A 26,611-nucleotide genomic window follows, 5' to 3' on the forward strand; every position below is an offset into this window, starting at 1 on the left:
GAGTCGTACAGCGAGGAAGGAGGATTATTTTGTTTCTATTCCTCTTTGCTCCCGATTTTCATAAACAAGGGTGTCATATTTGCGACAAAATCTCGCTTTCCTTCTTGTTATTTCATTTTCATAAGTATGTTTTATGATGTGATATGTGCCGTTCACTCTAATTATTTTTAAATTTCATCCGATGTTTTTTCATTTTCGGCAAACTAACACAGCGTTTATTACTTTCTCTCTCTCTCTTCTTTTTTTTTGAAACATTTTCAGATGTCAGTCATAATTGGAAGATAGAAAACTAGCTCCTTCTGTTACACGAACTGTGTTCTTTTTAAAGATTTTGATCAGTCATACCCCTACCCTGTTTTGTTAATTATTTTTAAAGGTAAGATGGTGTTAATACCCCTTTTATACACGACAAACAGCTGATGTAAAGAAGATTTCACACTTTAGTATGACGTAAAAACTATTTAAAAACCAAAAAATTAACATAATTTAATATCGCCACATGTTATTTGATATCGCGTAAAGGTTAAAAAGTTCTCGAAAAACCTCTGAAAGCGGAATTTTAGTTATCCAGGCACATGTTGCGCTTCAAATAAAGGATGGATTTAAACTTTTTTTTTGTAAACTTTTGAACTTAATATTGACAAATTTGAAATGCAAAAAACGTTGTTCATTGAACATGGAGACTTAATAACCAACTGCCATTAATTCAGCGTTGAACAGAAATTTTCATCAATTCTTAATGGTTAATGCGAAGAATGCAGTGTCGGTTTCGATGCTGCAGCCGCGAACCCGTCAAAGCGTGGAACGATATATGCAGACAGAAACGAAGACAGTACATCTAGTTTTTCCGGAATAAGAAACGTCGCCTGGAATAAATGGCGTACGAAGACATGGAACAGCTGTATCGCTGTCAGGAAACGTGTGAATTCTACAAGAAACTGAACGTAACCGGCATAGGCGTTGTGACGCGAGCCAAAACATGTCGGAATAAAGACGGAGGGATCTTGTTGGATGATCGTGAGGTGATTGAAAGATGGAAGCAGCTCTACAATAAGCACCCGAATGGTGCGGAGACGGAATCGCAAGACAGCAAGGAGAATGACTACATCAGTACGGCGGATGGTGGTGATGTGCCGACTTCCGCATGAGATGAAGTGATCGAAGCCATCAGCTCAAGAACAAGGTAAGGATGGCATCGCAGAGGAGCTTGTCAAGATGGTCCCGGACAAGTTGTCTACTTGTCTACACTGGCTGATAGTTAGGATCTGGGAAACAGAACAGCTGCCGGAGGAGTGGAAGGAGGGGGTAGTATGCCCAATATACAAGAAGGGTGACAAGTTGGAATGTGTCTTTCGACGTCTATCGTCGCTAGCAAGTAGATTTGTAGGTAGTCAACCCGGTTTTTTTTGGACGATCGATGGACAACGGACCAAATCTATGTTGCGGTAGATCTTCTAAAAGTTTTGCAAATATCAAGTCCCTACGCACCACCTTCTCACAGATTTCGAGGACGCCTATGATATTATCGACCGTAAAAAGCTGTGGAAAATTGATTTAGGGCACTATGAACGGTATAAAGTGCAGTGTGAGGATATCCAGCGCTTTATCAAGCTTGTTTGAGACACGCAGGGGACTTCGACAAGGTAATGTTCACCATTGCGCTAGAAGGTGTAAACGTGCGAGTTTTAACATGCGGGGCACAATCTTCAATAGATCCAGCCAACTTTTCTGTTTCAATGACGACGTGGACATGATTAGTGGGGAATACGTCTAAAACCAAGTGCTGTTGACAGGAGAAGGATCGAACTCGAGTCGTTGATGACGTCGGATAACAACATCAGCAAAGAAATACGTATTTTTACCGAAAGTCGTGTTTACTATTGCGGACTTCTCAAGACCCTAAGGTCTGGTAAGCTTCACCCCCGTACTAAATGTATTATGTACAAAACGTTCATAAGACCGGTAGTCCCATACTGGCACGAAATGTGGATAGTGTTCGACGGGGACTTGAAAGCATTTTCCGTTCCGTCATTTTTTGGTGAAGTATGTGAGATCTGTGTATGGAGGAAAAAATGAACCACGAGTTGACGCAATTCTTAGGCGAACCAAGTATCCAAGGAATGGCTAAATTTGGAAGGGTACAATGGATGGGACATGTGAGAATACCAGACAAAAGCCCTGCAAATGTTCGCCTCAAATCCGGTTGGTACCAGACGCAGAGGTGCGCAGCGTGCTAGATGGTTAGCCCAAGTTGAGCAAGAGCTAGAATGTGTGGGACACTCGAAAAACTGGAGACGGCTAGTTCGAGTATGTTGACGAAACATTGTTTTGCAGGTGAAATCCTAAAGAACATGGCACCAGGATAAATCAAAAAACAGAATTTTTCAGGGTGATGACAAATCACTGCCATTATCAATGACGTATGAGGCAATCTAGCGTTGCAATGCACATGATACCAACCTTTACCACGTAATAAAGTGGAACAGTCTTAATTAATAAAACCTGTAAAGAAGAAATCACATATAAAGCCAACACATATGCCTGGGAGTCGCTGTACGTTGTCACAGTTGAGCAATTTTTAACGAAGCATTTTCCGAACATCGTGTTTCATGACGAGAAAAATTTCTCACTTGAGCAATTTGTAAACCTTCAAAACGATAGGGTTTACTTGATCGAAAGTCCATAGATCACCAGGAAGTAACATCCACCACAAATAATGATTTGAACCGCTGTAACCGCGGATGGGTACTTTCCAATCGTTTTCATGGGCCTAGCGTCAACGTAAATGCCACATATTATCGGAAAAGTGTTCCGAAAACTGCTTTGAAGCTGTGGGCAGATAAATATTTTGGTCGCAGGCTATAGACGTTTTTGCAATATATGAAAAAACAAAGCTTTTAACGTATCAAGAATTTCTATTCACCGTACTCGGTTCTGGGCTACTCTTCGCCTATTCGTTGAGCGTCTCGTCACACGCAAATCGGCTTCAACCTGGTCGAGCCATCTAGCACGTTGAACCTCTCTATTCCTGGTGCCGGTTGGATTCTTGAAGAGAACGGATTTCACTGTATAGTCGTCCGGTATCCTCGCGATGTGGTTGGTCCACCATAGTCTCCCAACTTTCGCCAGGTGACGCTGGGAATCTTTGCGAGTAGTCCCTGTCTGCAACTCGTGGTTCATACGCTTACTCCACCCTCCGCTCTCAATTTGTACTCCACCAAAAACAGTCCGCAACATCTTTCATTCAAATACGGCAAGTGCACAAATGCACATGTCCACGTAAGCAAAGTTACGACGAAGAATGGAGTACACAGACATCGAACAACTAGTAGTATATTTATCCCCACTTCTGCTATTAAATCAATTGAAAATTGGAAATTCTCTCCATATATTTCAAATATTCAAACATTTTGTATGTTCTGGAGAGGTTACATAACATATTGGAATAAAAATGAAACTGATTTAAACGATGAGAGTTGTCTTCGATTCATGAACGATCGCAAAGATAAAAGGCAAACCAAAATTGAATCAGATTTGCAGATTTGAAGAAAGATAGACTAAGAAGGAATGATCGCAATCAGTTTAGGTCACATTATATTTGATTCGCTTGCAATAACTGATGAAAACTGTTACGAAAGCACCCTTGGTTTCTCTGAGCGAGCATATAAGATACATTCATACATACTTTAAAATAAATAAAAATCATTTTCACAATTGAATTTATGACTTTCGAGTGCATATCGAGTGCCGGACCCTATACTAATTTAATGTGCTATGTATTTACTTTATCTTGCATAGTTCAAGTAAGAAAACAACTCGATTCAGTGTACGTAGAATGGCTGTCGTCTGACCAGTGGATCGCTCAAAGTACGTGTCGGTGAATTCTATACATTCAGATGCTCTCCGAATTGCATCAGGTGTACCGCAAGGCAGTGCGCTTGGTCCACTCATCTTCAACATGTTTGTGAATGATTTGTATCTGTTGATTTCTTCGTTTAAATTATGTTTTGCTGACGGTGGACGGTTTTTCGCGTCACTGTATCGACTGGGGCATCTCTGTAAAAGGGCATGGAGTCAATTTCGCCTTTGATTAGTTTAACCGCTAATATCGCCTGACGCATTTTGCGTCTGTGGTCGAGTGTGTCAAGATAAACTAGACAGTGTCTATTTGCATAAGATGGTGATTGACCAATTCGTTAAAACCGCATTAAAAATTAAAAAATACTTGCATAAGATGGTAAGTTATTGGTATGTCGCCAAGAAAGCTATCGCAAAAGCCTTCGGGCTACATTTCGCTTTCGGAACTTGATCTTGCTGTTTGACAGACTTGACAGTCAGCTTTCTGAGTACTAGACAATCGCGGAGCTAGTGCTACGATCCTATTGACCCTTATAGTATCTCGAGCAGTTTTGAAAGGAGTCTCGATGTGGCAATGAATCCAATGAATATCGTTCGTTACGTGAATTTCAAGTAAGCTACTTGGAAACCCAAACCAAGTTGCATTTCTCCAGCAGTGAACGAACTAGGGCGTAATACAAAGATCTAAGACGGTGGGCATCCCTAATATTTCATTCAGTCTTAGAGGTAAACCCAAGCTGCCAATATGCCTTAAGGACAATCAACTCACGGTGTGAATCAGTGCTGTCCTCGGTATAGGCATGATGCCGGTCAAAGTAGATCTCCTCATTAGATCCACGGCCGGAATGACTTCTGACATTAATAAATTTAATCTATAGTTCCCGTCCACTATCCATCAAATCAGTCCGCGGGCTGCAAGGATCATATTCAAGAGCTGCATGCGGCCCGCGGGCCGCGGTTTGGCCATCATTGGTGTAAATTAAACCAGGCTTATGCCGTGCTCTGAAAACAATCTCAATTCTCAGCGTTTTATTGGCACAGCTCAGAGGACGAATTGATCGCCCTCTCTGTGGATGATAACTTCTCTGAAAAACAAGATTTTTTTCTTTTGCATTTGCTGCCTTCACTCTGCCGAATGAGTGACCGGTTAGTTTTATCTTTCTTTTTCTGTCGGAACACTACCAAATGTATGCCCTGAAGGTCACGGAGCAAGTCGTTTCATTCCATACGATTGTCTGTGCAATATTCTTTTTGACATACGGGGCAAATCTGCCATGATTTGAAAAGGTCCCAACTGCAAATGAGATATTCTCGTCATGTCTCCTCTTTTACACTTCCTTTTATGGCAGTCATCTCGGACCGTTCATATTCCTGCTCTATTTCAACGACGTGAACTTCGTGCTCGTAAAAGCACGATTATCATATGCCGCATATTAACTGAAGACTGCCTCACATTCCAACAGCAGCTCGATATCTTCGCTAATTAGTGACCTTAAATAGAATGATGTGCTTTCTTGCGAAAAAAATGTTACAGCCAGATGCAGTTTCGTCAACGAAGACGTAAGCAAAAACTTTGCAAATATGTAGCTCACAAGACTCTGAGATTGACCTTTATTCATGTTCATCGAAGTTGGTAGAAATAGAGGAGCATTTCCTTTTAAAGTTGAGGGGGTTCTAAATGTTCTACCTCATGGAAAATTGTCAAAATATTTCTTTTAGATGATCGATATTTTATTTTCCAATGGTAAAAGTTTTACAATTTGTCGTTCTGAAAAACTTGGTTCAAGCGTTCTATTTTTTAGAGAAGTGATGTCCGAGTAGACCTCCCAGTTGGCTTCGAGGTATGACGCTGGCCTAATAAGCCAGTCGTCGTATGTTTGAATCTCGACTGGGAGAGGCTGTTAGAGTCAATAGGATCGTAGCAACTGGCCCTGCGATTGTCCTGCACTCTAACAGCTGGCTGCGAAGTCTGTTGTATAAAAGAAAAACAGAAGGTCAAGTTTCGATAACGGAATGTAGTACCGAGGCTTTGCTTTGCTTTGATGTCCGAGTATATTTTATAATTTCTCGTGGAAACTTCCAAGAGCAGCCCTCGATTTTCTATGTATTTTGTTTGATAGGTCCATAAAATATGCTTGTACAAAATTTCATGAAACTTTGGGATTCTTTGGTATATTTTGTAGAGTGTGTTAAATAAATTTAATTACGTTATCCTTTTTGGAGAATAAAACAACCTAAGCGATATTAAATAAACGTCCGCTTTTACGCAAATAAATCTCAATATTTTTCTTGAGTACCTTTTTACATCAGCTGTTCAAAACGACACCCGTTTTACTAACCAATAGTGTGTGGCATTATTTCTGATGATAATCCTGTTTTACCAAAATTTGTAGGAGCGCAAAACATACGGTTAGCTGCATGCAAGTGTTGCAATCGCCGTACCGCACAGTGCTCATATTAAATGCCACCGAAAGAGGTGCTTGTCCTAACTTGCCAACTATCTGGCAGCAGTACAGCTGGCAATGCTGTTGGCCCTACCCTCTGAACGAAATCATCAGAAGTAATACACCCAAAGAAGTCCCGTCTGAGGCAGGACCCACTAACCAATCGCACCCGAACTAACAGTAAAGAAGCATTTTAGACTCGTAGCCTAACCTATACAAGTAGTATACCGATTGCGCCTGTCCGCAGCAAGTGTTTAGTGACGTTTGAGCGGCCTACTCTAACAACCCGTTCTCCCTTCTTGTAGATGAATAAATTTTGGGTGCTGACCAATTTGATTCAAAATTCAAACGTGTATCCAATACCTAAAGTTGAGCATCCGCACCATCAGCAGTCGGATCAGCAGCAACATCCGACGTCGTCTCAACATCAGCAGCAACAACAGCAACATCAACAGCCGCCTCCGTCCCATCAGCCGCCATCATCGACCACGTCGTCTAAGGGCGGAGGAAGCCGACATCCTCCCGGTGCAAATCACGCACTCGGGCCTGCGCCAGGATTGTATCATAATCCGGGTGGCGTTCCCGGTCCAACGCCACCCAGTGCCAGTTCGGCACCAACTGTACCTACATCGGCCATAGGTGTGCACTAGTTTTGCTAGCCAACACAGTTGAAGCAAAGCTCTCAATTACGATAGTTTTTAAGATAGAGAATTGTTAATCATTTTTGTTCAAACCCCATTTCTACCCAATGCAGGATCGACACACTTAACGAATCTCTCCGGGCCTGCTTCAAGTGCGCACAGTAGTAGAGGCAGCAGTAACCATCCAGCGCCTCCACCTGGAGCCCATCTGCAGGTACAGTGATGCCATTATCAATCCATCCCGAGGAAAATTTCCCACACTACAGTAATTTGTTTTTCGCTTGTTTAGCAACTCAACGGAGGGGTTCCGACGGATCATACTAAACCCCAGTATTTAGGTAATATGCAGGTCCATCCGGCGCACAGTGGTAGTGGTCACCATCCGCCTCCACCGCCCACGCAGGGGCCACCGCAGTCCGCACATCCGCCGCCACCGCAACCGATCTCGATCGTAAAGCCAGAGTTCAAGGTGCCCTCCATACCAGCCCACTTGATGGATGTGCGCGGCCCGGACGGTTCGATCGTCAAGATCAACATGCCGGAGCACCACGATCCGAGCAAACCGCCCAACAATGTGGAAATGTTGAAAGTCAACATCGAGGATCTCAGTCAATTTCTTTCGTACCATGAAGTCTTCGGAAAGCTCCCTTCCGATATGCTAACGGGCCCCACCGCTAGTCTAGTGCCATCATCCGCTACCAATACTGCGACGACCAGTGGCGGTCATAGTAATGGTAAATGTGAGTTTTGTTCTGATATTGGCACTTTTAATTTCTTTTTTTTTGTCGTTCAATAAGTTTCGTTTGGTGTATCTTTTGATTCCTCATTAGGTATATGCTCTGTAGTGCTGTTTCCATGTTAAAACAACTTGAATTTATGTCCTTATACTTTTACTTTTGAGTTGTACTTATGAAATTCAATTTACCGTTACAAGTACATTTCCTGAAAGTTTTTGGAATGCGTTTAATACAGTCAGCGCAATACAACATGTTAAAAATTACTTTTTATTGGTCGAGTAGTTTCATTTGAGGAAAATTATTACACCATTTAGAGATCTTTCATTTTATTTTCAAACCAAACTCACTTTCCACCATGTACATAATGTATGAGGTAGACTCGTCGGAGATGCACTCTCCGGTACTCTCCCTAGAGTTACCAGTGTTCTGGTGCGCCGCTAATCTGGAAGCTCTGTTGTTTTTCAGTAAACCACATTCGCCAGCAGCATCCTCAGGGTGAGTCGCCGTTCAAGTGCAGTTACTGTGCGAAAAGCTTCACCAGGAAGGAACACCTGACCAACCACGTGCGCCAGCACACCGGAGAATCGCCGTACCGCTGTCCGTACTGTGGCAAAACGTTCACCCGGAAGGAACATCTTACGAATCACGTAAGGTGAGTATGGGTCGTAAGTCGGATTAAGGGAGAAAACTGATTAAAAAAAAAGGAAAACAGGAGGAGCCTGCAAAACTCCACGGTTTTTGTTTTGTCTGCTTTTTAGTTGTGTTTTTTGGGTTATTTATTTATTTGATTTTGTTATGCAACTAGAGAAATTTAAACGTCAAAAGAGAGAGAGAGAGAAAAAAATGTAATTCTAACTGTATATGTCTGGACAACACCTTGGTCTGTAAGATTTCCTCGTTGTATCCGCCTTAGCTGGTTGAGTTACAGCGGAACGATATGAGCGGAGCTTCCAGCGTTGGATCATTCTCCCTGCTTTAATAAGATTTTGGCCTCTGGCCGGATGGTTCTTCTGATCCTCACTTTTGATTGAGGAATCCAGTAGTTTAATAATCCGGTTTAAGGTTTTGTTGCGGGTTTTTGGGCGGTATGGAGCTGCTTCCGCTTGCAGCTGGTATAGTTCCTTTTCCTCAGAAGATAGTCGCCTCCAATCCCTGGCTGCTTCTCTGATAGTCTCATTAGCTCGGCGTCCCTTTCGGTGATAGGTGAGCGAGAAGTTTACGAACGGATTTCGACTGTACTCGCCTATTCGTGGAATTTGTGTGATCTCTCCGGTCTGTCGGGAGGTTGAGGGAACCGCGTGGTCGTCGTTCATTTTATTGGGAATATATTCAGCCTTCCGAATAAAAGAAAAACACAACTGTCAAAAGCAGACAAAGCATTCCAAAATAATAATTGCCAAAGCTAAACAAAGCTACCTTCGATTGAACTTACGCTGTTTTCTTCTTTCTTCTCTTCCTTGATAGATTGCACACGGGCGAAACTCCCTACCAGTGCACATACTGTGGGAAGAAATTCACCAGAAAAGAACACCTTACCAATCATGTCAGGTGAGATGACCAGATTTCCGTTTTTCCATGATCGAATTACCTAGGCACGTACCCTGCCGGGTTCGGATAGATTTATTTTTTTCAAAACTGGACCTCTGTTGTCCGCTTTACTAACGCTCGATTTCGTTCTTTCTTGGTTTCCACGTGGTTTCATCGTAACCGCAGGTTACACACCGGAGAGACCCCGTTCCAGTGCACTTATTGCGAGAAGAAGTTTACGCGAAAAGAGCATTTGACAAATCACACGAGGTGAGCCTAGAGTTTTTTTTTTATTCTTCCACCTTTCTCGTTTGTAGTTTGTTAGTTGTAAGTTTCAAATTAAATTCCTCTTGAGCCGGATAATGAATCTACATTTATCTGGTGTTGCGTACGATTTGCAACAGTTTATAAAAAGTTAAAATACAATTTCGTTTAGTTTATTGCATTTCCCTACACTTTTACGGGTCATGAGATCGAGAAGGAGTCAATTTTTCGTTTTAAATACAAAAAAAAATAACAGCAAATCGCCATTTGATCAACTATTAGTTATTCGATCAATGACCCATCGGTCTTATGACCCATTGCTATCGACCGCAAAACTTAAGAGGAACGTGCTGACACAAAAGCTTATGCAAAACGCGCGCATCGATCGAGCGACCATTATTACTGATTGGCATTGGCAGTTCAAACCGGCGAATGGCTAACGTTCCTCTTCTTCCAACAGGTTACACACTGGCGAAACGCCGTTCCAGTGCTCCTACTGTCAGAAGAAGTTCACCCGCAAAGAGCATTTAACGAATCATGTCAGGTGAGCGTCGTTTTCCGATTTTTTGTTGTACGATTTTGTAGTTTCCTTCACACGTTAAAATTTTCCAAGCAAAACAAAAAAAAAATCTAGTAGCAATTACGATCATTCTACAGTAGCTAGTTTTTTGGCATTGGGAAAATTGTAACCTGGCTTTGGGTGTCAGTGCTCTTCTGACTCTCCAGACGTGATGGATAGTGTTTTTTCTTGCGAATAGTGTACTCGTTTAAGTCGTGTTTTGAACCTTGTTGAGTGAGTTTTGTTTTATCATACCGTGTGATGTAATTAGTAGAATTTTCAATTGCTATCACGAACGTAATCAACACAATCATCCACTGTCGTATCGATTGATGATGCGATACGACCGTTGATATGAAATCCGAAACACGCAAGACACTGGAACGTACTTGAAGCTGGGTTAGAGTTTTCCTATTACCAAAAACGAAACGAAGAAGAAAACAACGTGAAAGAATAAAACGACAATTGCTTCCTGCCCACACACTAAAAACACCAATCCACCAACAGAAGAGAGGCGTTTAATCTTATTCGGAACCAACCTTTTCTGAATTCTTTCCGACAGATTACATACTGGAGAAACCCCCTTTCAGTGTACCTATTGCGAAAAGAAATTCACGCGCAAAGAGCATTTAACGAATCATGTCAGGTGAGCGTCGTCCAGTGTATGTTTGGTATTGGGAAAATTGTAACCTGGCTCCACCGCAAAAAGAAGCGCACTGCCTTTTCTTTTGAAAGGTTCTTTTGGCATGGAAAAATCGTATCCAAGGATAACAAAAAAAAAAAAAGAAAAGGTCGAATGAAGAACAAAGGAAAACAAACTCGTATGAAAGAGGAGGGTTTTTAACTGTTTATTTGAGTCAGTTTTTGCTTTATACGTTTATATAGAGTTGTGATTTTGTTTCGCATTTGTGAAAAATTTAGTTACAGTTCAATCTCGATAAAAAGGGGGAAAGGGAAATTTGTTACGATCTCGACTGGCTCAAAGCTGGGTTAAAGTTTTCCTCGTATTGAACGCGAATAATCAATTTTGTCCCCATATCTTTCTAATCCAACAAACAGAATACACACTGGCGAGACTCCGTACCGGTGCACGTATTGTGAGAAGAAATTTACCAGAAAAGAGCGTTTGACGTATCACATAAGGTGAGAAAGCACGCTCCAGTAATCGTCGTCACGCACGCACGCACGCACACACATCGTGTAGAGTCGAGAACCACATTCGGCGTAAAATAGTTTCTCCCGGATGAAAAGTTGGGAAAATTATAACCAGAGGCTCCGCCCCCAAAATTCAAAATTTTACCACCCACAAATTTGGCTCGAAATCTTTGGCAGTAATCAAAATTAAAAATCTATTCAAAATTACACCCCTCCCCCGCAAAAAAAAGGTCGTCCCCCCATCTTTCGGCTCACTGGTTTGGTTAAGATTTTCCGAGTTTTTTCTTCCTGCGAGAAGGGTTTCCAAATTCTTCGTTATAGTATATTTTGCATTGATGAGAGATACCGTTTGGAAAAACACGACACATGATCTGTGGCTGTGGAACCGAGAAAGGAGGAAAACCTTGTGTATGATTTAACGTGTCGAATTTGTTTTCTCTCTCTTTTTCTCTTTCTCGATTCGGGTTGTGGCTCTCCAATAAAAAAAAAATAAAAACTCCGCCCGTCCGTACCGCCTATTGCAACAGATGGCACACCGGAGAGACTCCCTATCATTGCACATATTGCGAGAAAAAATTCGCACGAAAAGAACATTTAACGAATCATGTCAGGTGAGCGTTGACAAACTTTTCTGTATCATTATCCATCAGTTTCGTTCGCGATCAACTAAATGTATTTTACAGCTAATCATAAATTTTTTATACAGCCCCCGCCCATTGTTAGAAGTTTTTACGTTGCTAGCATCTTTCAGTGATTTAACAAAATTTACGACAATCATTTGCTACTGTCTGTGCCAAGCTAACCCAATGCCACAATACCACCACCCATTGGACCAACAAAAATTTGAAACCTAAAATAGGCTTTCCCCATTCGGCCGATAAAAATGATTTGCCAAAATTGCTACCAAAAACAGGATCAATCAAAGCCCGGGCATCATTGTTTCCTTTTCTTCCGATAGTTTGAAAAAAATTGCCAGCTTTTCTGTTGTTTTGTTGTTTATTCATTTGAACACGGTGCCTGCTGGGGGAGAAAATACATAATGCCGTTTTCGTAATGCGTCCATAGTACATGATTTGGCGCGCCACTCAACTGCACCGCGTGTCCGAGCTGACAGTTTGACTATTTCGGTTCAGTTTGCAGGTTTATTGTTCGAAGCATTTGCAGTTGCAGTAGTCAGCTTGGTGCAATGTTTTTGTGCTACACATTTTGCATATTCGGAAAATTGCGATTTCATAATAAAATTAAACAGCGACTCAAAGATTGCCACTATTAAACATATGAAAGTTGTTTTGGGACGGTATTTTCTTATTGTGCAATGTTTTTCATAAATTTTAGTCTTCAAAAAAAAAAAATAGGATAAAAAGTGTTGCCAACCACGTGCAATGGAAGAGGAGATATCGCCAAATTATCTCGCTGGGCAACCGGCAATCGTTGAACATGTATTATGCGTTCGAAATAATTATTTATTATTTTCGAACATCTTGGTACAATTCATGAATAAACTAAAAAATTTTTGATGATATTCATTTTACTTATACGTAATGCGATCTTCACAGATACGCCTATATCTGTTATGATTTGTAACCTTCATCAATGCGGCAGATCTTAACTTGCCACCCAGATGAAAGCTACAAGTCGTAACTGGAATACGCGTATCTGTAAAGATCTCATTAAGTAGTAGAAGAAAAAGGAATTGCTCCATATTTTTACTTTGTTTTTAAATCTTAAAAGCTGTTGTGATCCCGTTAAAAGCGAATACAAATAAAAAGTACAAAAATACTCCTGGAACCCCTGGATACTTAGCCATTTTGAGACGAACTCTAATATTACTTATTGTTTCTTGCCGGTTGCAAAATTATCGGACATTGATACCCAAGCAATAACTTAACCTCAATCAAGAGACTTCCCAAGCCAATCGCAAGTTTTAGGGTAGTTTGCCAATTGTTGCTCACCACCCAATTGTTGCCCACCTCGCGGTTTTTGAATAATATCTGAGAATATCAATATTATCGCAGCACTCCAAACGGTCAAAACACAAATATATGTCATTACCATGAAATATGTGTAAACATGATTGTTAGCAAGCAAATATTTGGCAAGGAAAAATTCATTCATAAAATCTGACTCTTAGTAGAGCCAAAATACGCCGAAAGCTTACAGTTTGGTTTAAGGAATCACTCATCAACTTTAAGCTTTTAGATGTCAACAAAAAGCAAATTTTCCTCATATTACTTTCTATCCCTTTCAAAATACCTGCATTTATAATGTTTGATTAAATAAATAACTATATGTTCCTATTTTTGTGTTCTAATGCATATTGGTTAATAATTGGAAAAATCTTTGGATTTTGTCCATTTCCTGCACACCATCCGCAAATGCCGCTAAACTAGGTCCTACTTTACTTTATTCTTAGTTGATCCAACTCTTATTGACATTTTACCACTATTTGGATGTCCGATTGAAACAATACCAATAATTATCGATTTCTTTGGACACTAAATTCACAAAAACCTAATGATATTACCGGCATGTTTCAATTTTCGTGAATGGAAAATAATTCTCGTATCCGTAATCCGCAGTCGATTAGCGGAACAATGTGTGCAGAGGTTTGTTATGAAAATTTCTTGAGAAACGAAGATTATAACGTAAACCAATGCCTCAGCCTCTATTAAAGGAAGAGGGGAAAGTTATGTTCTGGCAAAAATGAATTTTAAAGTCGAGGTTTTGCTTATTCGCTCGAATATAAAAATATCAAGAAACTTTGCTTTTGAAAAAACAAAATCTCAAACAAAAATATATACTGCGTTTAAATTTGAAAAAGGAAAGACACCGGAAAAAATGTATTATTTCATTATAATGAATCGATATATTGAATCATTGCAATCATTTGTACCAAGTAAACTTGTATTCAAGTCAACCAATGTTCGGTGATGATTGAAATAAAAATGTGGCAAAATGGTAACGGTACGGTACTTATATTTGGTAAATCGGGGTTTAAGGAGTTCTTCTTTATATATCAATTTTCTGAGCTTGGTAATTCTCCTAATTTAATTTTTTTCTGTGCCGTGCAACAATTGGGTCGAACGTGTGCAATATTAGGCAAATGATGTTAAACAAGTGGGCAACAATTGGGTATGTATGATGTGAGACTAAAACTCAAATTGCATAATATATGAAATATTTCAAGCTATGAAAACATACACAATGTTTTACTGAAAGGTCATTTTGTTTACAGGAAAATTTTTGTTATGAGTAATGTAATAGTTTCCCCGAGAGATAAGAAAAACTGAAAGTTCCTGCGTTAGGTGCGCAACAATTGGCAAATTACCCTAATAGAGGTACATTTTGCTATGTATTTTCAACGCATCACGACATTTTTTGCCATTTTCCTCAAATCTGGTTCTTATCTTACGAGTATTTTTCCGGAGTTCTTGTTATTTGCAGTTTTTATTTATTTGGTTGTAAGGTTAACTGAAATTAGTATCTGACTGAAATCCCTTTTCATGCAACGAACACTTTTTATGTTTAAACCGTTTTGGAGTCTAAATCTGTCCTGCAGATTTCATAACACCAACTTTTAGCAACGTTTCGTATCAATTTTGGAAACACCGGACCGATTTTCGCATTATTTTGTTCTGGTTAGGGTTGGAAATTTCGAAAAATGTGTACATTCGAATGGGTTTTTACGCGAGGAATAGGTTCCAAGTTTTCTATAGAATCGTGTAACGATTTTAAACGACTTTTTAGCGTTCCCAGTTTCTTATGGAAAATGATTTTAAAACGTTTGGAACTCGATTGATTATGCTGTGATGATATTTGATGGCCAACATAAAGTTTTAAAAGTTGTTTGTCTGCCAATAACACTACACAGTAGGGATTTTTTTCCCAAAAAAGGTCCTTTATCTCAATATCTCCAAATGACGCAAGGCTCCAATGGTTTGATGCTAAAAGAAAGATATTTGTATAAGCATTACAAAAACCACGCTAGTCCGTTCGAAACCTGAGTTTGCCAGTGTTTGGTGCCTGTTTTAGGCAATATGAATCAATAGACTAGAAAGAGAAATTCGTTCGTTACGCCCTGCGGAACCTTCCTTGGAAATAACTATCAAACTGTCAGATTTTAACTTCGTGAAAAAAATTTCGAAAAAAAATTCGTGAACCAACGACCTAAAAATAGACGCGTGTCGTAAACAAATACAACACCAGTAGAATCCTTATAAACATACATTTCTTTTGTCATCAAAAGATTGCATCTAGCTCAGCGGCATTTAGAGGTTATGTAAGTCACTTCGAACAGATTGACTCGACTGGGTCACTGCCGAGTGTCGAGAGTCGTTCGAGATAACGGTCAGCAAGGCAGCTCAAAACACAACCAAAACAAAACAAGCTCACTTATCGTTCGCTGACTTGTTCAGTCACTAGCGGTACAGCGGTCGATTCAGTCGAGTTACTCGACAAAATCGAGTCGAGTGCGACTTAGTAATACCAAAAGTAGACCATTCGATTAAAATGACACTCGGCGTGACTTACGTAATAGGATAGGACCCATGTAAAAATATACTTTTTCAATTAATAACGTTGATCATTATAGAATATTCTAATGAAACTTACACACTTTTAATCTATTTTTCCCGAAGCTCCATTGATAATTCCCCAATGAAAGTTTTTGTTTTTTTCTAGATGAAAAATAGTGTATTCTTTAGCAAGTATATTCTTCTTGGGAAACGAGCAAATTTTGTAGTGTGTAATATTTTATCAAAGTATTTCATGGCATATCTTGGCGAGAAATAGTCTTCATCTGGAAAAAATTGCGGACCACATATGACGTTCCAGACGGGTTCAACAACGGGCTAAAAAGACGGATAATTAATTTGGTAGTTCATGTGATCGCAAAGAAATTGTTACATAATTTAAAAAGATTTTCTTTGTGATATGGAAAAAATACTGATTTAATCGGGAGCTGATATTATCGCAGCAATACTGTATAAGGCCAACCAATGTTGGTTGTTCAAAACCTACATTTAGTTGACGTCCTGAAAATGAAGCGTGAGGAAAGTATAAGGAATACTCCCATACATTCAAAAGTGGAATTTTGTTCAACCATTTTTTTTCGTTAATATTTGATCGCCTCAATAATAGCAGGTTATATCGAATTTTTCCACATAGTGGTTTCATTTGAGATAAAACATTTATATATTTTTGAATTCTTATTGATCACCATTTCTCATTCATCCCGATATTGCAATTGATTGAACCACAGAGACCAACAGCGCTTTTAAAATCGGACTTATTAAAAGGACATGGAAACTAACATTCATCTGTTGATCATTTTAGATCATTTGCCACTAGACACGGGCTTTTTTGAATTCTATAACCAGTTATCTAAACTGAGGAAAAGTTATCGTCGGCATTTAATTTATTTTATTTGAAATATCTTGTTTTTTTTTGTAGTCAACTATCAAAAAAGTTGATTAAGACTCTCATTCAAAGTGTTCCATGTTCAACAACCTTCAATTCAAACTTGGAAATAGGCAGCAAACGATGACCGGTGTCTTTGAGTCCCCGTGATCCTACCGTCTTCCGCAGGCATTGGCACAGCTAAGCAAATGAACTTTTTTTTCCTCAAACACAAAAAAATCGTCGATCACCCGCACCCCGTATTTGGGGGGAAACCACTTTTGCCAGTTGATGACGCTGCTTTTTTCTGTACGATCGTGTTGAAGCACCGAAAACACTCTGGCAGTGGGCCAAACTGTGTGTAGCGAAGCAACCATCTAAAATGTCTTCTCCTGCGTCTCTGTTCTATGTATTTTTTTACACAGATTGCACACCGGTGAGACGCCCTATCACTGTACCTATTGCGAGAAAAAATTTACCCGCAAAGAGCATTTAACGAACCATGTCAGGTGAGCGGTTGGTTAGCTGAATAAGAACTTTGCGGTGGTTATTCATGTGTGACAAATTTTGTGCCTAAAACATAAACGGGAAACCGCAAAAGTTTGTCGATAGTTAGCCAGAATACCACTGCAACTAATATTATAGTAAAGTTTAGCACAATGAAACGCTCAAACGTTGATGATCTAAATTGTTGAATTTCCACAATGTCGAACGGAATGATTACGGCAAATTAAAAGGGAGCAAAATTTTTTTGTTTTGTTGAAAGCAAATCAAACCAAAACTCTGTTTCAACACCTTTCGGCCCACGAAAATCCCTGCCCCGCATCATGATGATCATTTTGGAAAATTCAAATTTGGTAGATTCCGAGTAGGATTCGGTTAGTTTTCGATTACTTCTTGTTTGGAGAATTATTTGAACTCGGTTGAACAACCAAGGAAAGCAAGGCACCGTGTTTAACTTTTCCGTTCTTTTCTCGTTTGTTTCGTTCCTTCAACTGTAAGAACAATTGTACATATAGTATTGCAAAGAGGAAAAAAATAAAACAAGTGTCCTAGCAGCATAGCTTGATACCGGTGCAAGCCAGCAAAATAAGAAAATAACGAACGTCTCCAGCATAACATCATCTTGTCTCTCTCTCTATCTCTTTCTTCAACAGATTGCACACTGGAGAGACTCCCTATCAGTGCACATATTGCGAGAAGAAATTCAGTAGAAGAGAGCGTTTAACGATTCACACAAGGTGAGCGTTTATTTGCTTTCCCATAATTGAATTTACGAACTCCCCCAAATGACAGTATACACCAGTAAAAAGATATCAAGTATACGACAGGAGAAAGAAATTGGCAAATTTTGGCTATTGAAACCCGTGTTTTTTGATAATTGGGAAAATTGTGCGACTTGGCTTATTATTATAGTAACTTGTAATATCCGTAGGCATTATATTGGCCTCTTTTAAATAGAAAAACGTTGCCATCAGCGTTTGGCTGAAAAATGCATGGTCCTTTCAAATGGAGCAATGTATCACAGTGAACAATCATTCTGCGTCAGATGTTTGGGCTAGACAATAATAGGTAGTAAATCAAATCAAAGAAAAGCAGAACCAACCGTTACGTGACCGTTATTTTCGAAAAAAAACTTAAAAATATTTTAAAGTTCAAAAATTATACCCCCAAAGACGAGCCGGGTGAAGAATGTTTGACATTTCTATGTGTGCTTTAAACATTAATACTTGTCCCCTCTCTATCTTTCTCTCTCTGTTTAATTCGGCACAGAATACATACCGGAGAGACCCCTTATAGATGTACATATTGTGATAAGAAATTTACCAGAAAAGAGCGTTTAACGTATCACATAAGGTGAGCGCTTCATCTGTTTTTAAAGAGCAGAGCCTCCACCACTATTATTACCACTACCACCACTACCACCACCACCATAATTCACTTATTGTTTGTTCGTTTTGCTCATAAAAAAAAACAGAAAAATCCATTTCTTCTCATTCGACTTTTCGATAATCCGTCGTGAAATTTGATACTTGGAACATGATTGACCCTGCTCGTAGCAACAGGATTTTCCTTGGACAAACTGCCTACATAGTATTCCAATTATCAAATTACAAAAGGACGTTCAAAATTGAATTCATTCATCAAAATCTAAAAAAAACAGCATTTTAAGCTGCATTTTGACTGCTTCGCAGTATTTTTTCGAAAAAAGAACTGTATTAAAAACGGACATTAACCGTGTCTATATCAATTTCTCTCTCTTCTTCCATTCGACATTGTGTGTTCCCCCCGTTTTCCAAACAGATTACATACCGGAGAGACCCCCTATCAGTGTACCTATTGCGAGAAAAAATTCACGCGAAAAGAGCATTTAACAAATCATGTCAGGTGAGCGCAACAAAACCACTTACCAATTTTCTTCCGTTCCTCGATTTATTCTATTGTACATAAATATTTCTGGTTTCGATTCAGTAAAATTGTTCAGAGTTGTGTATTGAAATGCACTTTTGGCGCGGATTCACTTCGAATTTCGTGACCATTCCGTGGAATCAAGGGTGCAAAAAGAAACCCCAAAGTGCAAGTTTTCGGTTACCGGCCTTATGTAATAACGTATCGTTTTCGGAGTTTTGTTTTCGTTTTGTACTGAACCCTAGCGGCTTTTGAATTCCTTTTTTTCGGGAAAAAAATGATGAATAGTTAAAATACACACACGGAAACTTGAAAGCTGGCATATCTGGATGGACCTTTTTCCGCCATTGCATTCCTTCGAAATCGAAGAGACTGTTAGCGACTCCAAAAGTTCACTTCAGTGCAACGGTTTTTTTTGTTCTTGGCACTTTCTACTACTAAGTTTTTATTCTACTTCTTACCAGATTGCACACCGGAGAAACACCCTATCAGTGCACTTATTGCGAGAAGAAATTTACTCGAAAAGAACATTTAACCAATCACACAAGGTGAGCGTTGTGTTGTACATTACTCGCTGCATCACTGTCACATGAAAATCCCCTTGTAATTCCCTATATTTGAGCTCGTAGTTCGGTAATCCCGTACAAGAAGGATAGTTCTTTCCGATTGTGGTTGTTAGTATTGGACAAATTTTAACTCTAATTTTAAATTAATGAAAACACCAAATTTTTGAAAATATTGATTGATTGAGGCATGTTTTGGATGTTAAAATTTTCTAATTACTAAGAACTAACATCCTTGGGTTGTCGGGCATCCCGTGTCGTTATCAAATCCTTTCATCCTTAGTAGTGATCGGTTTGGTTTGGGGTCTGTATCAAAAGAAGGTACTCTCTTACTCAACAGATTGCACACTGGCGAGACTCCCTATCATTGCACATATTGCGAGAAGAAATTTATGCGAAAAGAACACTTGAAAAACCATGTCAGGTGAGGTTCCAAAACCAAAACCGCTTTCCGTCCTTCCATTAAGTTCATGCTACCGCCAAACGAGAAATCAGCATCCATCTAAAACCATTCCATCTATATTTGTATATTTGGACAGTTGTTGTTCCCCACGATTCCAACAATAGCTAAAATAGACCGATTACTACTCAGTTACTCCTTTGATAAAACAAAAGAATTGGTTTTGACCCTTACGATGACAGAAGGCCAAAATTTTTTTCGCAAAATTACTACCTCTCCTTAGGACTACTACTACTGACCGGACGAAGGATTCTTAGCATTGAGTGATTTGTAGCGATAGTAGATTGTAGTACTCGTAGATTTATGAAGTTTTTGATCTTTGCTAGATCTCGGAACAACTTTGTTCATTTATCTTAGAATTCTCATCTCCTTCAAATCTAATTTCATTACTTTTCCTGTAACCGTCATTTTCTTCCCCATTGCCCATCATCACACATCTTTTTCGTTCCCAATTGCACTTTCTAACCGTATATTGTGACAGATTGCATACCGGAGAAACTCCCTATCAATGTACGTACTGCCAGAAGAAGTTTACGCGAAAAGAGCATTTAACGAATCACACCAGGTGAGACTCACCCCCTCGCATCGTTCTACATCCTTAGCGCCGTTCCCAGTTATGACTCTGTTTTCATCTTTTCATTTTTCCACTAGTCATTATAATCATTCTAGTTTCCTTTCAAACAAATAAAAACAACTCGATTCTCTTTGCTGTTATTTGAAATTCGTTACATCCCGGCATTTGCGATAAGACCGAAAAAAAATTAAAGCACCGAAATCGGTCTCATACTTTCGGAACCCGTTTTATTGATTGCATATGGAATCTGGCCAAAATATGTGTTACATTAATCTACAGAAACATGTGTAAAGTTGTTGTAACTTTGGGATAGAAACTACTGTACCGATTTGAATGTTACTATAAACCACTTGTTAATGTAGGATGTACACTGAACCTGTAGAGTTAGTAAAATAAGTTACCTCCACTATGAAGGCTTTCTACAATTTTTAAATTCACAAAAAAAACCTTTATAAGAAAAAAAATCACACGCCCATGCTTAGTGGAGGTATTCAGTAGTTCTTGTTTTTGTGTTAAATAGTTGGCCCGAGCGTGAAAGTCTATACCAGCCGCGGTTTTATACCACTTCATTACTTTTTACTACCACATGCATCATTCTGGTCCCACTAACATTCTTAAATTAGTCCTCATTATTCCGTCAAGCAAAAAATTTGACTTTTGAAGTGCAAATTCTAACATTATTCAATGAACCGATTATCTTCGCAAATAGATTACACACCGGCGAAACTCCCTACCATTGCACTTACTGTTCGAAGAAGTTCGCTCGAAAAGAACATCTCACAAATCATATCAGGTGAGACCTTTTTTTCTCTCTTTTGTCGTAAGTTAAATTCCGGCACGCAAATCCTTTCCCCTCATTCATCATAGTCCCTTTAGGAACCGATACTCACTTTGTCTTGATTTTGAATGTTGTTCAATTTTTCCAACTTCTTACCCGAATTCAAATACTGTTGGACAATGGTGTATCGAATTAGGCAGATTAGTTTGTTTTTCTTTTCCGAAAATACTACTCCTTATAAAAGTAAGCTAAAGTAAGGCATTAACTTCATCACCATCACCACCTTTCATACTGTCATCCTTTCGCAATCAGAAGCAAGATTCTTCCTCACGAAACTTCCCCTCATAAGAACACGTATGAAGAAGGCTTTGTCCAGAACAGACGAATCTAATCTTCCGAATGTTATTTTTGCAAACTAGATTACACACTGGCGAGACTCCCTACCAATGCACGTACTGTTCGAAGAAGTTCACTCGAAAAGAACATCTCACAAATCATCTCAGGTGAGAGATTCCTAAACGTTTTTTTTTCTCTACATTCAGGATTTCAGCAAATTTCTAATTTCCCAAGCTCCTCACTCATTTTCAATTTGTGTGTTTTGCTCATCTCCTGTGTTAGACGATGTTGGTCCCTTCCCTGCAAGAGACCATCATCCCGCATCTTTCTAGTGACCCCCAAAGACAGGCGACCTGTTGATGTGTTTGTTTTTTGTATGCCAAAAAAACCCGTTGAATGCTAATGTTGTGCAATTTTCTTTTCCATACCAAACGCGCTCTCACTACCGGTAGGTTGCACACTGGCGAAACTCCCTACCAGTGTAACTTTTGCCAAAAGAAGTTTACGAGAAAAGAACACCTCACGAACCATGTCAGGTGAGAATCGTTTTCATTCAAACACCCACTCACCCCTTTACACCTTAAAACAAAAAAAAATGTCGAAGGTCCAAGAGCTTGGTGAGAAATAAGACCCTGGCTTATCCTGTGGTGGTTTCCACCGTGCTTGTCAACAAAAAAAGCTTGATGATTGTTCACCCGAAAAGTTCTCAAGCCACGTTTCAATTTTCCCCAATTATTTGAAAACAACTATCGAGAGCCATCCCGAGCGGAGCTCGCGTTATCTTTCATATCTGCTCGAAGGGTACTTGTATTATAGCAATGTGGCACCCGATCAGCCCGGGACTTATTTTTTGCTAAAGCTTTCCTCCGAAAACCAAAAAAAATATAGAAAACATACTCATATCTTTTACGCTTAGTGTCGGTACGCAAAATACAAGAAAAAATTTCAGAAAAATTCGTTCTTCTAAAATGTTGTGTCTCTCTGTATGCTTGCATTTTCCGCCTTTCATTCAGATTACACACGGGCGAGACTCCTTATCAGTGCTCATATTGCCAGAAGAAGTTTACGAGAAAAGAGCACTTGACCAATCACACCAGGTGAGGATGATGTGTTGTTATTGCATTCTTTAGTTTGTAAGGACCAATCCAATGAAACGCAAGTTTATAAAAGTTCTTATTTAATGTTTTGTTTCTGTCACGCCGTCCGTCTACGTTTTTCAATTAAGTCCAATCAGTACAGCCAGTCAAGACAAGTTTATAACCGGCACAGTCTAGCGTTGCTGTTGCAACCAAAATAAAAAAAAAGATTTCATATGGAATCGTTCTAAATTACCAAACATAAATTATCAAAAAGCCGGGTTCAATACAAAATACTAGAATAAATTCCTTACCTGTCACACAGCCGTCCCAAACTCTCCAAGTCAAAGTAGTTAGCTCCTAAACCCAAGCAACGGAGACAGCGCGTAAGGACGTTTAGTTTTTTTTAATAGTGTACATTTTTCAATCGTCCAACCGCTGCCCCGCCGTTGTCTTGCACGGATTTAAAAAGCCCACCAGTTTTGCGTTTTTGTTTCCCGTTTTCCCAAAGTATACATAAAACCGAAAACCTTCAACTTATGAAACGCATGTCTCTATATTCGTTGGTTTTTAAAAAAACAAATGTTGTATATCTTCCTCTTATCACACAGATTGCACACCGGAGAGACTCCTTATCATTGCACCTATTGCGAGAAGAAATTTATGAGAAAAGAGCATTTAACGAACCATGTCAGGTGAGAGGTTGATTTGCACGTGTCAATAGAGCACTACTAACTAATATCTATAGAACGTAACGACATCTTGTCTTGTGTGCGTGTGATATAAGCAACACCCAAAGCAAAGCAATTGCAAAACAATGCCAGAATGTAATATCCTATTAGTTTTTCCTTCTTCCCCTGTGTTGTCCTATTTTTCTCGTAAATACACTTGTTTTGTTATTTTTTTTTGTTTTAGGTAAATAGTTTTTTTCCGGTTTTAGTTCACGGTCGGTTTAAATATTTTTAATTTTTACTGCTTTCGTATTTGAATTTTACTTCTTTTATAATATCTTTTGTACCTAAAAGGGTTACTATTTAAGTCTAAGTTTCCAACATCGTTCTTATGACAAGTGTCCAGCATTTATTTTAATACAACATTTGTTATTATTTTCCTGAATAGTTATGGGTGATATTATTAAGCTAAACTTCTGATTTTTTACATAAAAAATTGAGGCGCTGGAACTAATTTTAATCAGCTCGAACGCATTTTAATCACCAAGGTGCTTTCTTAAGCAGTCCTAAATTTCACTGACTTGTCCCAAATTATCACTGTTATAAGCTTGTGACCATGACATCAAATGACGCAAGCGCTCAATTGTCTCATATGTACAATATGGTATGTTTAAATTGAGTGCTTGACTTTTAGAAATGTCGTAATTAGTGCTCAAAATAGCGAGGTGGAGATCTTTTTCAGCAATAGCGAGGTGGCAATTCGCAGCTTTTTCGCTGAAAAAATGTTTTTTGAAAACAATTTTTAATTTGTCATATTTCTAGTTGAAAACAGTAAATTGTGTTTGCATGAATTACATTTATGGTTGAGTGATTCAAGTTGATGTTCTTATCAAAACATTCTGAAAATATGAACAAAATACTGCATTTTAAACTCATTTATGTTCAACTATTAAAATTGACGACCCCTGATTAATCCGTTCTTTACCCTACGTACGAATAAAATGTTCAAAGGTGGTTTAAAGCTCTTAAATAATGATTTTTGGGACAGTAGGCATCCTAAACGCCAATAAAAAAAAATACGGATTTTAAATTTCCCTAAGAGGAAGCAGTACACAAAAGTTACTTAAACAATCTAAGCATTTACAAATTTCGTTCTATCATTGTTTTACGGAAATTGCTGGTTCAAATGAACTTTTACGGTTTATTTTAGTACGTTATTGGTTTTCTGATTAAATGTATGTAAAATTGCTAATAAAACTTAGGTATTACACTCAATCTTTCAATAAGAGCTATAAAAACTTTTCTTATCTTTTCCAGTTTACATAAGGTTTTTGAAATAAGTTCTACTGCTTTTGGACTATTTGAAAATAAATTATGTATTCTGCGAAATGTTTTCATAAGCTTTCTAAAGGTATCCACAGAACTCACTGGAGAAAATCCTCTAATCGATATTCTCACATAAGTTTCGTAAGAAACATTTTGCTGAAAAACGTCATCACAGACGGGAAGTACGGATGCATTCTCAAGAAAAAAAAATAAAATTTTTATTTTCCTCAGCTAGCTTGGAGGAAGTCCAAATTTCGATCACTCTTTGCAGGCGAGAACATATGCCCATAGTGATGATGTTGCAGATCGTGGTGTTTTCCACACAAAAAACAAAGAATAAATTTTACCGTGGACAGTAAAATTGCTCTAACTTTTGAACCATTGGGTAAAATCAACTAAAAATTTGCATGGAGAAAGTTCAAAGTGTATTGTTTATACTGTGCGAGTCTTTTTGTCAGGAGCGCAAAGATATGAAAAATTTCGTCGAAAGAACAGCTCGTTTGCGAAAAAGTTCTGCACAAGTACATCGAAAATCAGAATCTGTCCTGTGAATCCTAAATTCTACCTACTGCAAAGGATCCAGAGAACCTCCGAAAACAGAAAATGTCGAACTTTGCCAACAAATTCTTGATTTGGCAAGCAATTTGTTCATGTGGAAAGCGGAGTACACCTTTCGCGACCCCAGGTACCATAAACATAGAAAGGTGTGTTTGAAAGAGTGCCTCCAAAAGTGATTTCTTCCTCTTCTGAAGTCTCACAACTGTTCTACGATCTTCTGGTAGGATTCAACTTCGTGCTATTGTGCAAAGGCCGTGCTGGAGTGACATAAGGCAAATAATGTCGAGGCTATTATGAAGCAGAATCTTCTGAAACATCCTAAAGTTGTCAAAACAGTTGAAGTTGAAGAAAGTATGGGTAATTATGCAAACCATGTCGATTTTGAGGTTGTGCAAGATCTCATGGATGGGGTTAAAGCCAAAGTACCAGCATTCGGATACGGAGGCGAAATTTAATAAAATAAAAACGCTAAAACTAAGTTTAATTGTCTCATTTGATGCCATGAAATCGAATTTTGCGAATTAATTTTGTGTGTTGCAATTTTACCGTGGACACCTTTCAAATCATGTTTTATAGTACGAAAACGAGCATTTGTTTTACGAGCATTTGCATTTGTCGACCAACATTTGAAGAGGGCGGATGAGCCAGCTGTCAAACAGACCCAGCGAGAGTTATTTTTTGCTGGAGCAGCATAGGAAAATGAACTCTCACTCGTTCTGTTTGACAGTTGGCTTATCCGCCCTTTTCAAATATTGGTCGACATTTGTTGTGATTGTGTTGCAATTTTACCGTGGACACCCTTTAAATCATGTTTTATAGTACAAAAACGAGCATTTATTTTACGAATTCTTTTATTTTTTTGTATCACGAAATGGATTCGTAAGATCAGTCCTGAATGTTTCGTACAACATATCAACAAAGGTATATCCGTACGAATCACTGTATTTTAAAAAAATGCTTCGAGCATTATACGAATGTTATAAAAGCTATCGATAAAAGTAGTATAATATCGACATCTATCAGAAAATAGCGAAATCTCTGCTTTCTCTCAAACGAGCTGACATATGATCGGGAAACGAAGTCGCGCTCGTTTATCATATTTCCATAAAAACAGCCGACGTCACCGCAAACCACTTAACCACTTGAACTCTTACCTACAATCTTCGCAGCGAACCACGACCTCGTCGATAACGAAGCCCGACAATAACCGGGCATCAAATGCGTTCTGGTGCACAATGTGCTACGAATGTGTTCTCGTACCGAATACGAACCTTTCGT

At 38.9% G+C, this 26,611-nt stretch overlaps 1 protein-coding gene across 23 annotated transcripts in view; it reads left to right on the forward strand.

The window, feature by feature from the left end:
* Positions 1–26,611, forward strand: part of LOC128743736 (zinc finger protein 420) — a 54,155-nt gene that overhangs the window by 8,419 nt on the left and 19,125 nt on the right. For 9 of the 23 annotated variants that reach the window (XM_053840364.1, XM_053840379.1, XM_053840370.1 and 6 more), the window contains 23 exons: positions 262–376; positions 6,608–6,941; positions 7,057–7,157; positions 7,233–7,683; positions 8,146–8,332; positions 9,145–9,228; positions 9,394–9,477; positions 9,932–10,015; positions 10,593–10,676; positions 11,090–11,173; positions 11,713–11,796; positions 17,008–17,091; positions 17,740–17,823; positions 18,356–18,439; positions 18,887–18,970; positions 19,456–19,539; positions 19,895–19,978; positions 20,496–20,579; positions 21,298–21,381; positions 21,786–21,869; positions 22,155–22,238; positions 22,716–22,799; positions 23,390–23,473. In XM_053840364.1, the coding sequence (XP_053696339.1) occupies positions 6,608–6,941; positions 7,057–7,157; positions 7,233–7,683; positions 8,146–8,332; positions 9,145–9,228; positions 9,394–9,477; positions 9,932–10,015; positions 10,593–10,676; positions 11,090–11,173; positions 11,713–11,796; positions 17,008–17,091; positions 17,740–17,823; positions 18,356–18,439; positions 18,887–18,970; positions 19,456–19,539; positions 19,895–19,978; positions 20,496–20,579; positions 21,298–21,381; positions 21,786–21,869; positions 22,155–22,238; positions 22,716–22,799; positions 23,390–23,473 (2,585 nt within the window). In that variant the 5' untranslated portion in view covers positions 262–376. The remainder of the gene's footprint in view (positions 1–261; positions 377–6,607; positions 6,942–7,056; positions 7,158–7,232; positions 7,684–8,145; positions 8,333–9,144; positions 9,229–9,393; positions 9,478–9,931; positions 10,016–10,592; positions 10,677–11,089; positions 11,174–11,712; positions 11,797–17,007; positions 17,092–17,739; positions 17,824–18,355; positions 18,440–18,886; positions 18,971–19,455; positions 19,540–19,894; positions 19,979–20,495; positions 20,580–21,297; positions 21,382–21,785; positions 21,870–22,154; positions 22,239–22,715; positions 22,800–23,389; positions 23,474–26,611) is intronic. The other 14 variants (XM_053840371.1, XM_053840374.1, XM_053840369.1 and 11 more) reach the window with 13 other exon arrangements.

The sequence above is a fragment of the Sabethes cyaneus genome, chromosome 3 (genome assembly GCF_943734655.1).
Source record: "Sabethes cyaneus chromosome 3, idSabCyanKW18_F2, whole genome shotgun sequence".
NCBI lineage: Eukaryota > Metazoa > Arthropoda > Insecta > Diptera > Culicidae > Sabethes > Sabethes cyaneus.